The following is a 13,467-nucleotide window of genomic DNA, read 5'->3' as shown; positions in this document are numbered from 1 at the left end:
TTTTTTTCCCCTTTCCTTCTTCTTCAGGGCCCCTTTGCTTTTTCCTGCTTTGGGCCAAAGGATGAAAGTGTTACTGGAAACAAGACTACAAGACTAAGTGTCCACCGTGTGGTTCAGTAGTTACAATTCACAATGATCTGCTAGACGTTTTATAACGAACCAAGGTTGAGCTCGGAGGCTCAGAGCACAAAGATAAGATAAAGGACTAGGTTCAATAACACTCATCGATAGGCCCTGCACTGAGAGGAGGAGGAAGGGAGCCTGGCACATTCAGCAGTTCCAGGGAAATGCTGGCGTTGTACTCAGTCTTGTCCAAACCCCTCTATAATGTTATATTCCGAGAAAGAGGCTATGGTCTACAAAGTCCCTGGATGGGGATATCATCTGGCTGTGTGTGAAACCCTGTAGATGACCACTAGAGTGCTGGCCACTCCCTGGTCAAGATGTTGGAGGATAGGAGGGACTCGGGACCCTACTTATGTAGAATGCCATTTTCAGTGTGGGGTTAAGGGGATGGGCCACAGAGAAAGGCGTGGGTCTTCTTGCCCTTGCTCATAGATGGTAGACTGAGGAGAAGGGACTAGAGAGGTGACAACCTGTGGGAAGGAAGTGGGGAAGATGTGCTCAGAATCTTCTAGGTGCAGGGAATGGGGTGGGGAAGGGGTTTTCACCAGCTCGATGGATGCCTCACCAGGTCCTTTAACACAGAATGGCCAGGCAGTGATTGTGGCTGGCCGGAGGCTGACTGTGGGAGAGGGCTGCTGGGTACTTCCCGCCATGATCTGTGGTGTTTGAGGATCCAGCTTTCCAGTTTATTTTTCTGGGGCTGACACACACTTGTAGACTTAGAATAATAGAAGTAAATTCTGCCATAGCAAAGGCCAGAGGTCAAAACCCAGATGTTGGCAGGGACTCTGACAGAGTACCATTTTCAGACCCTCTCTATACTCCTGTGTCTCTTGACTTACAGATGTTCCCATTTTCACCTGGTACAGTCCCCATGTGTCTGTTGTCTCTTTTCCACCTTGAAAGAAACTAGTCTGATTGGATGAGGGCTCATCCCAGTCTGGCATGCCTTTGTCTAAATTTGTATTAGCAAGGACCCTCTTTTCAATGAGACCACTTTTGTAGGTTCTGGGTGTTGGGGTGTCAACTTCTTGGGGATCATGCAACTCATCTGTAAAACTCCCTTTGTTTCTTCCCTTAGACAATAGTCCAGAGACACGGGCTAAAGTGAAGTTTGTCCAGGACACTTCCAAGTATTGGTACAAGCCTGAGATCTCCAGAGAGCAGGGTGAGTTGGGGGATGTCATTGTTGGCTTAGTGGTCCATTGGAAGACATCATGGACTCCTGCTCTCCATGTCTGCCTTGAGCAAGAGAACTCATTCCTTTTTTGCAGTAGGTGGTGGTTCCAGAGATGAGCCTGGGATCAAAGACAGATAGGAAAAACCTGTGTAGAAGAGGGGTGTCAGGAGCAGAGCCTTAGAGGGGTCTAGCAAAGCCTTGGTTTTCCCAGGCAAAGTAAAAGGCCAGCCAAGAGCATCTGAAACTATGGTATGGATGATGATGATGGATGATGATGATGATGATGATGTTGTTATTCAGAAAAAATAAACAAAACCAAGTTTGGAATTAGGCCTGAAGGTGAAACTCACTCCAGGATGTCTGGTTATGGGATAAAGACCAGCAAGGAGGTCATACAGGTTCACTCTCCTTTTGTAAATGAAGTTACAGACCAGTTCCAGTCACCATTCCCATACTGTCTGCTTCCCATTGTGAGGCCATGCTGAGTAAGGACTGCAGATAGCATGGCCTCCAACATTGGGTGTCTCTGGTCATCATCATCCAAGACATGTGCTTTGCTTGGTACAGGAGGGCCCGCAGGAGTGCCTCCTTACATCGTGACATCAAAGAATGTCACCTGGAGAGGGGAGAGAGTCCTCCGGGCCCAAGGGACTCAAGCTAAGTCGGTGCTGATGGTTTCTCGATGGCTTTTCTCTCTGTATTCTCTCCTTTCAGCCATCGCACTCCTGAAGGATCAGGAGCCAGGGGCCTTCATCATCCGGGACAGCCACTCTTTCAGAGGGGCTTATGGGCTGGCCATGAAAGTGTCCTCACCCCCTCCAACCATCTCTCAGCAGGGCAAGAAAGGTACAGCCGTCTCCTCGCCAAGCTGGGGCCATGGCTGGGGATTCTTGCTTTCTTCAGACCGTTGGGTACTGAACAGGGTCCTAATTCAGCAGGGCTGGGCCCTGAGAAGCCCCGGGAGACTGAGCGGTGGTTTTGGTGATAGCAGACCTTTGGGACTTGGTGTGTGCGTGCGAGGTGTTTCCAGGATGGATGGAAGGAAGGGGAGTGAATGGTGATCCTCCATCCCACGGGGTTCTGGCCACCTTGTCTCAGTATTCCCTTTCTCCCATCTCATCCGATACACCGCGGAAGTCACGAGACAGTGTCGGGGGGGTGGCCGGGAGGGTGCTATAACAGTGAGTGACCAATTCTGTTTCTTCTTTCTTCAATCAAGGAGACATGACCCATGAGCTGGTGAGGCACTTTCTGATCGAGACGGGGCCAAGAGGAGTCAAACTCAAAGGCTGTCCCAATGAGCCAAACTTTGGTGAGCATCCTGGCTTGTCATTCCGCTGTCTGTTCCAGTCCTCAGGGGTGTCTGACACAAGTTCTTTCTATCTTGCTGCTGCCAGTCCTCCTGGGTGTGGCTTTGGCAAAAGGAAGGAACAACTGCTGTTTTTATAAAGTTTTATTGAAACCCAGCCACACTTTTCAGTTACATACTGTGTACTGTGGCTCCTCCTCTCTGCCAGTTCCCTTTCTGTATTTGTTCTGCTCAGTTGATGGACTGCCAGTCCATTAAAATAACAGCAGTAAGGACAGCTGTCTTTCTTGGCCACCTACTATGTGGAAGTCACTATCTAGTTGTCATGTTATTCTGATGCCTTAGCAGTCCTGCCTGGTAGCTGTCACTCTCCCCGTTTTGCACATGAAGACTGTGTAAGTGCCACTTAAGTTCCCTAGATAAGCAACAGAGCTGAGATTTGATGTCACAGTTTTCCTACTGCACTGTTCTGATGGGGGTTCTGGACCTAGAAAGACCTAGGGGACATGGGCTGTCTAGGGAAGTAGTTAGGTTCCCTGCTAGTTCCCAGTGTAAAGGGGACAGGTTTTCAATTCTGTTGCTGGGGTGAGTAAGTGGGGTGGTGACGAAAAAGCAGGAGGCTGGGATGGGGCTCAGGTCCCAGGTTTGAGCCCTAACACTACCAGAAAGAAAACATTGGGCAGATACTGGGATGACGTGGAGTTGTCCATTTTCCAGTCTCTCTTAGTCACTCTGCCTGCTTGTCTCTCCCCACAGGTTCCCTTTCTGCCCTGGTCTATCAGCACTCCGTCATCCCACTGGCCCTGCCCTGTAAACTGGTCATTCCAAGCCGAGGTAGGATATATCCCCTCATGCTGTCTGTCCAGAATGGAGCCAGGGTCAGAGATGATACAGGGGACCCCCTCCCACATTGTCTATTAAAAAATGGGGGAGGGGGAAGGAAATGTTCATTAAAAAGCTTAACTCTAAGAACACCAGTTAATTGATTTGCCAGATTGTTCTGGTGGTTTAAAAAATCCACACTGAATTCTCAGGACAGGCCTCATCCCAGGGGAGAGCTGAGAAGCGGGGGAGAGGACACAGGATTATATCCTGGTACATAAGACAGACTTCGAGTGTCAGTTGACCATGTCTATTCATCCGGCTTGACACATTGAATTATTAATAACTATTGACCAACATTATTAGCTTAAAGGTTCAAATGCAACTTCAATAACATTGTAACCACATAATTTAGACACTAATTCAATTATATTTGCATGGAACTTAGAAAAACTGGTTAATATTTAAATCATATAAACTGGCACGTCTCAGACCACAGCGCCTGAAGCTGCTGCTTTTGGGAACTTGCTAAAAGGCAGATACTTTCGAATTTGTAAGAACCTCTGGGTCGGAGCCAAGTCTGGGGCTTCAGACTTTTGGCCTGACCAATTTAGGAGGTTGAGCTAGGTAGATCACAAGTTCAAGACCCGCTTTGGCTTGCAGGGTGAGTTTAGGTTCCATTGGGCAACACAGAGATCTCAGAATAAAAAGACAAAAGGAGAAGTTGAGATGTAGCCACAGACAGATGCAGCAGAGCACTTACTTGCATGTGTGGGACCCAGGGTCAAGCCCCAAAGATCAGAAAGCAATGCAATACAGCTGCAGACTAGGCCCGGAAATCTGTACCGTAATGCACCTGTATAACAAAGTGTAGAAGCACCGATACAAGCATCCCTCAGTTCTCCTTCCTCCTCCCTTTCCTCCTCCTCCTCCTCTTTTTTTTTTTAAATGCCCCCAACCCCATGTTATAAAGACCAGGCTGTCACAATACTCTGCCTCAGTCCCCAATGTTCTGGGATTAAAGGCACATGCCACATTCCGATTTCTGCCATCTTTAAAAGTTTCTTGTTAAAGTACAGTTGAAAACACATGCTCTACGTGGCCTATAAAGTGGTGTATGTTGCACATATTGTGCATATTGTGTGCTGGTAAAATCGAGCTGCTCACTACACCTATCACTCGACTCTAACTCATCTCAATGTGATAGCTTGTGCTGTGTTGGATTCAGTCACTCACTGGTTCATACAGAGACACACTGGTGTAAAATGAAATGCCCGCCATCCCCCATTGCTTTTTATCACATGCTGGGTTTCTAGAGATCCAGGGGCACCATCACTGTCATCGTCATTTCTTTTTTTTTTTTTTTTCGAGACAGGGTTTCTCTCTGTAGCTCCGGCTGTCCTGGAACTCACTCTGTAGACCAGGCTGGCCTTGAACTCGGAAATCCGCCTGCCTCTGCCTCCCAAGTGCTAGGATTAAAGGCGTGCGCCACCACCACCTGGCTGTCATCATCATTTCATAAACGCTTAGCAGTTACTGACTGCGGTGGGGATTTGAGCCCGACTCTGCTGGACTCTGGAGTGTCCCAGCAACGTGCTGGGGCCGTGGTATCATCTTATATACACATCACTGACTGCCAAGGCCCACTGTAAAAGAGGATCTATTGCAGGAAGCATGTGCAGTGCTTGCCTCAGGCCCAGCCAGACTCGTTTAAATTACTGTAGGGTTTTAATTACTAATTGAATTTTTGTTTCAGACCCCACAGATGAATCAAAAGATAGCTCAGGCCCTGCCAACTCAACCACTGACCTGCTGAAGCAAGGAGCAGGTAAGTGGCACCTGAGATAGGACTGATGCCCGGACCTGTTTGTCCCACCCCCTGCCCTGTCCCCTCCCGCAGGTGCAAACTGGAATTCTCTGTCGGATTCCATTTCTGTCTGCACCTGCCTCTGCACGGTGGCTCAGAGGGATTGTCCCCACCCACTCTAGCCCCTGTGACTCTCTCTGCTCCATTTCTTCCAGCTTGCAATGTGCTCTTCATCAACTCGGTGGATATGGAGTCACTCACCGGGCCGCAGGCCATTTCCAAAGCCACATCTGAGACTTTGGCTGCTGACCCCACACCAGCTGCCACCATTGTTCACTTCAAGGTCTCTGCCCAAGGCATCACACTGACTGACAATCAAAGAAAGTAAGCCCCCCTCCGTCAGCCCCCCTTTATGCATTTATTCATGTTCTTGCTATCCCTGTCCCCACTGCTTACCTGTACACCTATGCATCCATCCACCTTCCCATCTATCCTCCACCCACCCACTTGTCCATCCACCCACCTACTCAACTATCTATCATCTATCCACCCACCTATTCCTCAACTTATCCATACATTCACCAACTTATCCACCCTTGCATCCATCCATTTATCCATCTAGCCACTCACCTAACTATTCATACATGTATGTGTGCATGTATGCATTCCTTCCTTAATCCAACATACATCTACCCATCCATCTATACTTCTAAAGAGTGGCCTGCTTTGAGCACACATAATGCAGCTGAAGAAAAGGCCTTGATCTTAATAGTAGAGGTTTTCACACTGTGCCCTCTCTCCCTCTCTCTCTCCCCACCTCTCCAGCCCATTCCCTTCCCTTCCAGAGTTCCCCATTTATCATTTCTTGGCACCAGTTCCTTCCCCAGCTCCTAGCAGTCAGGGCATGTGGGACATGTTCCTGTGCCGCATCTCTGTGTTCCCATGTGGGGCTTATGTCCTGGTATAAGGATCTCGGGCCATCATATTTGTAAGAAGAGGCTTTGTGAACCCATGATGGATGCAGTAATGGGAAGACAGCTTGACCTGCAGCTAGCTGATGGCAGGTGTGACAAAGCAGTTACTCCCACACTCACTCTGGCCCTCTGATATCTTTGTCACAGGCTCTTCTTTAGACGACACTACCCCCTCAACACTGTCACCTTCTGTGACCTGGACCCACAAGAAAGAAAGTAAGTGTCTTCTAGCCACCTTTTCTCTATACACCCTGAAGTGTGTGTGTATTGTGTGCCTGTGTGTTCTTGCTTTAGCCACCGCTTTGGTGTGTCCTGGGCAGTGAGAGCAATTACCATAGCAACCGCTTGAGTCTCCTCCCCAGCCCTGGTGATTCCCCATAGACTTCATTGCTCACTTCTACCTACTCTGCTGTCTCCTCTCCACATGGGAAGAGGGCTGCAGCATCTTCTCCACTTGGATTACCCTCCGTGTGACCTGAGGGGCTGTGTCTCCTTGAATGGGGGCTCCTCTGCCCTCGCCTGGCAGGGCTCCGAGAGAGACAACTGATTTACTGTGGGCATTTTTTTCTCCACAGGTGGATGAAGACAGAGGGAGGCGCCCCTGCTAAGTAAGTGAGCTTCCCCTGCACCCAGCTGCTTGGCCATTATACTCTGTGGGGAAAGTGGGAACAGGGCTGGGCTCTAGGCCAGGGGTCTGATAAGGGCCTGTGTGCCAAGTCCTCTGAGATGAAGAGAAAGAGAATATAGCCTGCATCTTCATGCTAACTAAGACGTGTCTAGGCATGGAGTCTGAAGGATTTGTAGAAAGAAAGACTACTTAGTTGTTGAAAGTTGTTGAATAAAAAAAAATAGAGGCCAGAAGTACCCAGAGTGGGCCAAAGAGAGAGCACCTTGCTTGGGAATAGAGAGAACCAGCTAGGGATCTACTCCAGAGGGAAAGGAATCGAAGGAATCTGAGAGCTTCATAGAATCAAAAAGGACCTCATATTCCTGTGCCTTCCCATGCCACTGAATCTCTTCATGCTACAGCCAGACAGGTAGACAGGCCAGAGTTTTCCAGTGGGTCAGATGGCTATGTTCAGAGCAAGCACAATTGGCTGGGTGTCTATCCTGGCGGAGAGAGGCAGAAAGGCCTATTTGCTTCTCCTCTGGGAACTCAGAGATGCCCCTCCCTCTGCTGGGATCAACATATCATGCTATAAGTCGGTCAGCCTGGAGAGAGAACTGCCCTGACCATCTCCTGGTTATTATCACAGAGCTTCAGGTCCTGCAGTAGAGTCGGGAGAATAAAGCTGTTTGAAGTACAGGGCTTGTGTGTGTGTGTGTGTGTGTGTACATGTATGTGTGTGTTTCCTCATCATATGCACGTGCGTGCCATGTGAATATGCATTTGCTGTGTGTCCCTGTGCACAGGTGTGAGTGGAGTGTTTGTCTGTATATGCTTGCACAGACACACACAGGCAGGCAGAAGCCAGCCTGGCTAATTTTAGCTGTGGGTGCCATGCATACCCAGCTGAGGGGTTTCCATTGGCATTTCCAGCTGTCCTGATTTCCCCATCTCTCTCTAATTAGCAACATGCAGCCCGGGAGGGGCCCTGAGCTCACATTCTGTTCTCTGCTCTCATATTTTTAACTCTGTTTTGCAGAGAGGGAGAGAGATTGCTGGGTCACTCCCATTGGTGGTGGAGGGGGCAGGGGACAGATGTGGGGTTTCTTTATCCATCCTATTTTCAGGGCTTCTCAGTGTCCAGAGCCAGGAGGTTGTGTGTGTGTGTGTGTGTGTGTGTGTGTGTGTATGTGGAGAGAGAGAGAGAGAGAGAGAGAGACAGAGAGAGAGAGAGAGAGTGAGAGAGACAGAGAGACAGAGACAGACAGAGAGACAGAGAGACAGAGACAAAGACAGAGACAGAGAGGAGGTGGGTGAGGTGGAGGGAGGGAGAGGTAGAGTTGGGGAGGCCAGGACTATCCTTTGTCTCTCTGACCACCTAGGAAGCAAGCGTGTCCTGTAGTAATCCTCGGGTTGGGGTAGGGCTGAGAAAAAGCCCCAAAGAGCTCTTGGGACTCATCCTGCCCCCTGTGCAGTCTCCTTGCAGCCTTTCTAACAAGTCTTGCTACTCAAACCCATCTTCCACCCCTGCTCCCCAGGGGAATGTCACCTGCCATGAAACAAAGCAAGGCACTGTCCCCAGGACTTGGCTTTAAAGAGCTAGCCCCAGTTCTAGATGTTTGGAGAGGTACGGGGTTGGAGAAGACAGGCTGGCCAGAGGCATGCTTTCCTGACGGCTTGCCCTCGAGAGCCAGGTTCCTTACATAGGTATCCTTTCCCACCCCCATAGGCTCTTTGGCTTCGTGGCCCGGAAGCAGGGCAGCACCACAGACAACGCTTGCCACCTCTTCGCAGAGCTTGACCCCAACCAGCCTGCGTCTGCCATTGTCAACTTTGTCTCCAAGGTCATGCTGAGTGCTGGCCAGAAGAGATGAATGAAACCTGGAGCCCTTGCCCAAGGCTAGGGCATTGGGGATGGGGTTTGCGGGGAGGGGGTCTGTGAATCCTGACCACCTTAAATCCAGAACAAGGACTTTGGGTCGCCCGTGGAGAAGGAGAGAAGAAAGTGCAATGCTGGGAGAAGGAAGTGAATTGCAGAGGGGGGAGGGGAGCAGGAGGAAGAGGAAAGAAGGAAGAAGAGAGGCACTCAGAATCCCCTGTATAGATGGAAGCCACCCCCCCAAAGCCTCTCCAGCTAACTGGGGGCCCTCCCCCTCTGAGAGAATTGAGCTCCCACGGGGAACACACAGGCCTCCTTGGGGGACCATATTTCATGGAGCAATGGAAAAGCTCATTCTCCCCAACCCTCCTGCTCTGAGAGAAGAACTCCAACTGAGGCTTCTTCTCTGGAGGTAAAAGGTCACTGGTGGCCAGAGTATGACATCAAGCAGGGATGTCATTTTTTCACATTTTGCTCACCCGAGGCACCCACGGTCTGTGCTTGCTCTGACTCCTTGTTGCAGGGGGTATAAGTGTGCCCCCACGCGCTGATCGATACCTGCCTGTGGCCACTCAGCTCAGATTACAAACAGCTCTGCTTGTCTGTGTCCCTTGTGATACACATATATACACACTGTCCAAAGAAGGCTAGGGCTATAGGGTGGCAGGGTCCCAGGACGGATGACAAGCTGCCTCCTGCCGGGAGTGTAGCTTATGGGTACAGAGTTTTCTGTGCACCTGTCCTCTAGTGACCCTGGGGAGCCCCAGCCTGCCTTCTGTAGCGACTCTGTCTGGTACAGAGGGCATGGTCACCTGCAACATTATAGCTGATCTGTCTCCTGGAGACTGAAGCTGCCTTGGAGGAAGAGGTGATGCCCACAGTCTTGGGAAACAAACTCGTTAGGAAGGATGGCATCTTTTCTGCGCTGTGGGGCTCCCGGTGAGTTGGACATGCGCATTGTGCTGTGGGGCACACGATGCGTTGGGCATGCGTACTGACAATGCCCAGGACTGCCTTACTCCCTTCCCTCAGCCCAATTCGTGGGCCAGCACTAGCCTTGCACTTGCTCGTCTGCTTGAAGCCTACTGGGGGACGGGGGGCAGTGCCTTTCTGACCTATCCTGTCCATTTGGTCCTCATGTTGGCTTATCCCAGGAGCCTACTTCCCAAAGTCCTGCCTAAGGCACCTGGGAGAGCCCGCCCCCCATTTTTCCTCTCTGTAAGTGTTTTGGAATCTGACTGTTGCAGACACCCTCTGGCTGGGCTGCTCAGGGTGACATCAGAGCACCTCTGGGAATGCTGCTGGAGAACTGCATGGTCCTCCCACAATACCAAAGCTTCCCTGTTTCCCCTTCGGCCTCAGTTTCCCCAGCAGAACCATGCTGCCTGTGGGACAGAGGACAGAAGGTATGAATTTAGGCCAAAGGTCCTATGGTCCATTTTCGGGGTTGGGAAGGCCCCTGCCACCGCTCAGGCCTCCATTTAAGCCCATGGGGGCCCCTAGGGGTGGCACTGTACTGATATATAAATATATATAATATATAAGTGAGACATACTGATAGAATCTGTAAGCTAATAAAAAATATAAGAAAAAGGTTAAAAAAAAAAGAATAGGTAAATTGACAAGAAATATTTATTTGTTTTCCCCTATTGCTTTATTGTCCCTGGCCACAAACGTTCCCATCTCTTCTCTAATGTGTAAGCAGAGCCTGAACTGCAGGGGGTCTTTATATTCCAAACAGCCCAGGCCTAGCCTTGGCCTTAACTCTGGCCTTAGCCTCCCTAGGCTACATCTAGGGCTTGGGGGGTGGCATGCTCCAACTCTGGGTCCTTATTCTCTGGTGCCAGCATCGTGTAGCGTGGCAGCTGCTTCCATCGCCACAGGCCTGAGCCCGTGTGTATTTGGGGATCTGGGTGTGTATGGCCATGGTGTGGCAGCTCTTGGAGTTTTTTTCTCCCCCAGGGAGCTTTGACTGTGTGGGCATTGTTCGAGGAGCTAGAAAGAAGGTCGAGTAGAGATCATGGGCCCCCACTTCCCAAAGAATAATTGGGCTTAGTGATCAAGCTTCTTCAAAGTATCTTTCCTTCTGAGATATTCAAGGCAAGATCTGGATGTCCCATTTCCTCATCCCCCTAATGAATCCTATTTCTCCCCAAGATAGAAGGAGCCATTTCTCATCCTGTTCTTTGTGAATGCCCCCACCCTATCACATAGTCCGGGGAGTCTTCTCCTGGCCGGAATGTTGTTCACTTGAGCCTTTGAGAAACGTCAGAGCCTCTTTATCCTGCCCTGGGATCAGCCTTCATGTACGGTTTCACTTTCCCATGCTGCACTCAGGCCCGAGCCGTGTGTGGGAGTCATGCGAATGAATGACCGAATGACCGAATGACCGAGGTGGGAGGTGGATGCTAGCAGGTGGTGCCTCCTTCTCATCATGCCTCTAGGACGAATGGATGCCAGAGTTTGGCTTTTCTCAAAGAAAGGTGGAGAAAGGGCCTCAGTTCTTACAGTGGGGACCACACTGTTGTCTGCCCCCTTCCCAACTGTGATTCTCACAGACCCGGGCTTCTGAACACTCCCACGCACACAGAGACCACATGCACACACACAGCACTCCGTATGCAACTCCGTATTCTTGCCAAAGATTTCCTTTAGATAAGAGCACTTTTACCCATTGCTCTTTTGTGAATGATCTGTTTTGTTGCTGTTTATTGTTGAGTCTGTATACCAACAGGGGAGAGTGTTGTCTGCTCTTAAACAGGAATGAGAGAGGGGGAGGGGAGACAGGAGAACACGGCAGCCAGTGAAGGCCGGTGATGTCCTTAACAAGACCCCTCAGTTGCAGCCCAGGTCCAAACTGCCTCCGGCCACTCAGAAGATCTAAGGTTGGCCTGGGGCTTCACCGTCCCTGATATCTGGAGGTGAGATGGCAGAGAGGGGCACTGATGGAGCCTAGGGAAGTCCCCAATGATTCTGGGGGTGGGGATCAGTGGGAAAGGCTGGGCTAGGACAGGATGCACATAGAGGGTGGGAGAATTAGCAATTGGATACTGAGGTTGCTCCTGTGGACCCCCGACTCGCTTGCCCAGCCATGTTTTAGGAAAGAATTCACATCTTAGGTTTGAAAGGGGGCACTTGAGTCTTCTTATCTGACCTCTTCCAGGCAGCTTACATAGCCTCAGGCATGATCGCCAGGATTCCTGATATGCTCTGGCTTCGGAGAGTCCCTAGGGATACCCACTCTGGGGGTGTCGGCAGGACACTGGCTGTGCATCCCTCTAGAAAGGGGCTTTCAGGAGAGAGAGAGTCCTTGTCTAGGAAGTGCAGGAGAGACAAGTGAATGAACCGCATCCATCCAGCTCTGGGTTTTCTTTATCCTACCTCCTGGGACTTCTGACCCCCTTTTTCCCAGCTTCAGATCTTGGGGAGATCCATCCAAGGGAATCATCCCTCTCCTGCCTCCATGCCTTGGGTCCCTGAAGAGCTTGGAACCCAAAGCTAGGGCCACCCCTGCACTTAGGGCTTGGCTGAAGGTCTTGTGACTGGTGTTTCCGTGGTCCTTGGTGACAGGATGTATGTGCGTGTGTGTGTGTAAGTGTGGGTGTGTGCGTGGTCTGCCCATCTCTTTAGGGAACTTCGAGGTGGGAGGTGGTAGATGGAGGGATATCAGGTTCTATGTGACCCAGTAATGAGAAGAACTAGGAGGTGAGGCCTGATGGGCCTCAGATTAGTCATGTTTTAGTGCTGATGATGGAGGGGCCAGTCCCATGGGATGAGGCTCTGCGGACCTCTTTCTTGTTGTCTCCTGTCTCCTCAAATGGCTGAAAACTTAGAGGGTCTTGGTTGTTTTCCATACCTGGGCCCCTCACAGCAGCAAGGCCACTGAAAGTGCGACACACTCAGCGTGTGTCAGTGTTCACAGCCCAGCCCTCCCTGAGGACCCACATTTGGCTCGTATGTGTGTGAGCACATTGGGGTGTGCATGAAGTATCTCCTTATTTTTTTCCCTTCTATCATCCAAATCAAATGTAAGAAGTTCCTCACATCCTGATTATCCCAACTATGCCTCCCAGGCTCTCTTCTGGGAAACCCATACCCAGAGTCCCTCCCCTGCCCTAGCCCTCGGCTGTGTATTTATAGATGGAAATATACTTTATATTTTGTATCATTGTGCCTATAGCCTCTGCCACCTTGTATAAACCCTGATGTATGCTAAGTGTTCTGGATATGAATGTATGTACACTGATGCTGTCCCCTCTGTACAGCTGCTTGGTCTCTCACGATCCATTGTATGGCTTTATAAATGATAAAGTTAAACACAAACTCAGGCTGTGATCTAGCTTTGTTTGGGCTCTGCTGGGGGGATCTTCCACTGGGCAAGAGGTGTCTGTCCTGAACACCAGATATGAGAGTCTTCAATGATACCTCTGGGAGCCCAAGCAGCGCTCCGTCCCCGCCCCCGACCCCTCTCAGGGACCCCAGGCTCCCAGACCATATGCTGATCCTCACCTACAAGGGACACAGCTGGAGAGGCAGAGCCTGTCTGGTGGGGACGGAGTGTGCCTGCTTTCCTGCTGCCTGCCAAGTATCACACCCTACTTCCTGAGGAAACCAAGACTCTGAGAAGTTACCTTATCCTCTCAGAGTGAGAACAAATGCTCACTGAGCACACCAGCAGGCACAGGAGTGCATTTTTTTTTCCAGTAGGTGTGCCTGTCCCCATGCCCATCCTACAGATGAAAAGACTGAGGCCCCTGTCCAGA

At 50.4% G+C, this 13,467-nt stretch overlaps 1 protein-coding gene across 10 annotated transcripts in view; it reads left to right on the top strand.

The window, feature by feature from the left end:
- The window catches only part of Tns1 (tensin 1), a 218,521-nt gene extending 205,490 nt beyond the window's left edge, over nucleotides 1–13,031 (top strand). For all 10 annotated transcript variants that reach the window (XM_031367908.1, XM_031367905.1, XM_031367910.1 and 7 more), the window contains 9 exons: nucleotides 1,208–1,294; nucleotides 2,021–2,152; nucleotides 2,526–2,618; nucleotides 3,372–3,449; nucleotides 5,194–5,265; nucleotides 5,460–5,628; nucleotides 6,366–6,434; nucleotides 6,794–6,826; nucleotides 8,555–13,031. In XM_031367908.1, the coding sequence (XP_031223768.1) occupies nucleotides 1,208–1,294; nucleotides 2,021–2,152; nucleotides 2,526–2,618; nucleotides 3,372–3,449; nucleotides 5,194–5,265; nucleotides 5,460–5,628; nucleotides 6,366–6,434; nucleotides 6,794–6,826; nucleotides 8,555–8,699 (878 nt within the window). In that variant the 3' untranslated portion in view covers nucleotides 8,700–13,031. The remainder of the gene's footprint in view (nucleotides 1–1,207; nucleotides 1,295–2,020; nucleotides 2,153–2,525; nucleotides 2,619–3,371; nucleotides 3,450–5,193; nucleotides 5,266–5,459; nucleotides 5,629–6,365; nucleotides 6,435–6,793; nucleotides 6,827–8,554) is intronic.
- The last annotated feature ends 436 nt before the right edge of the window (nucleotides 13,032–13,467 follow it).

Source organism: Mastomys coucha, unplaced genomic scaffold (genome assembly GCF_008632895.1).
Source record: "Mastomys coucha isolate ucsf_1 unplaced genomic scaffold, UCSF_Mcou_1 pScaffold14, whole genome shotgun sequence".
NCBI classification, from domain to species: domain Eukaryota; kingdom Metazoa; phylum Chordata; class Mammalia; order Rodentia; family Muridae; genus Mastomys; species Mastomys coucha.
Note: the sequence above shows the minus strand (reverse complement) of the source record. Positions and strands in the feature narration are given on the sequence as shown.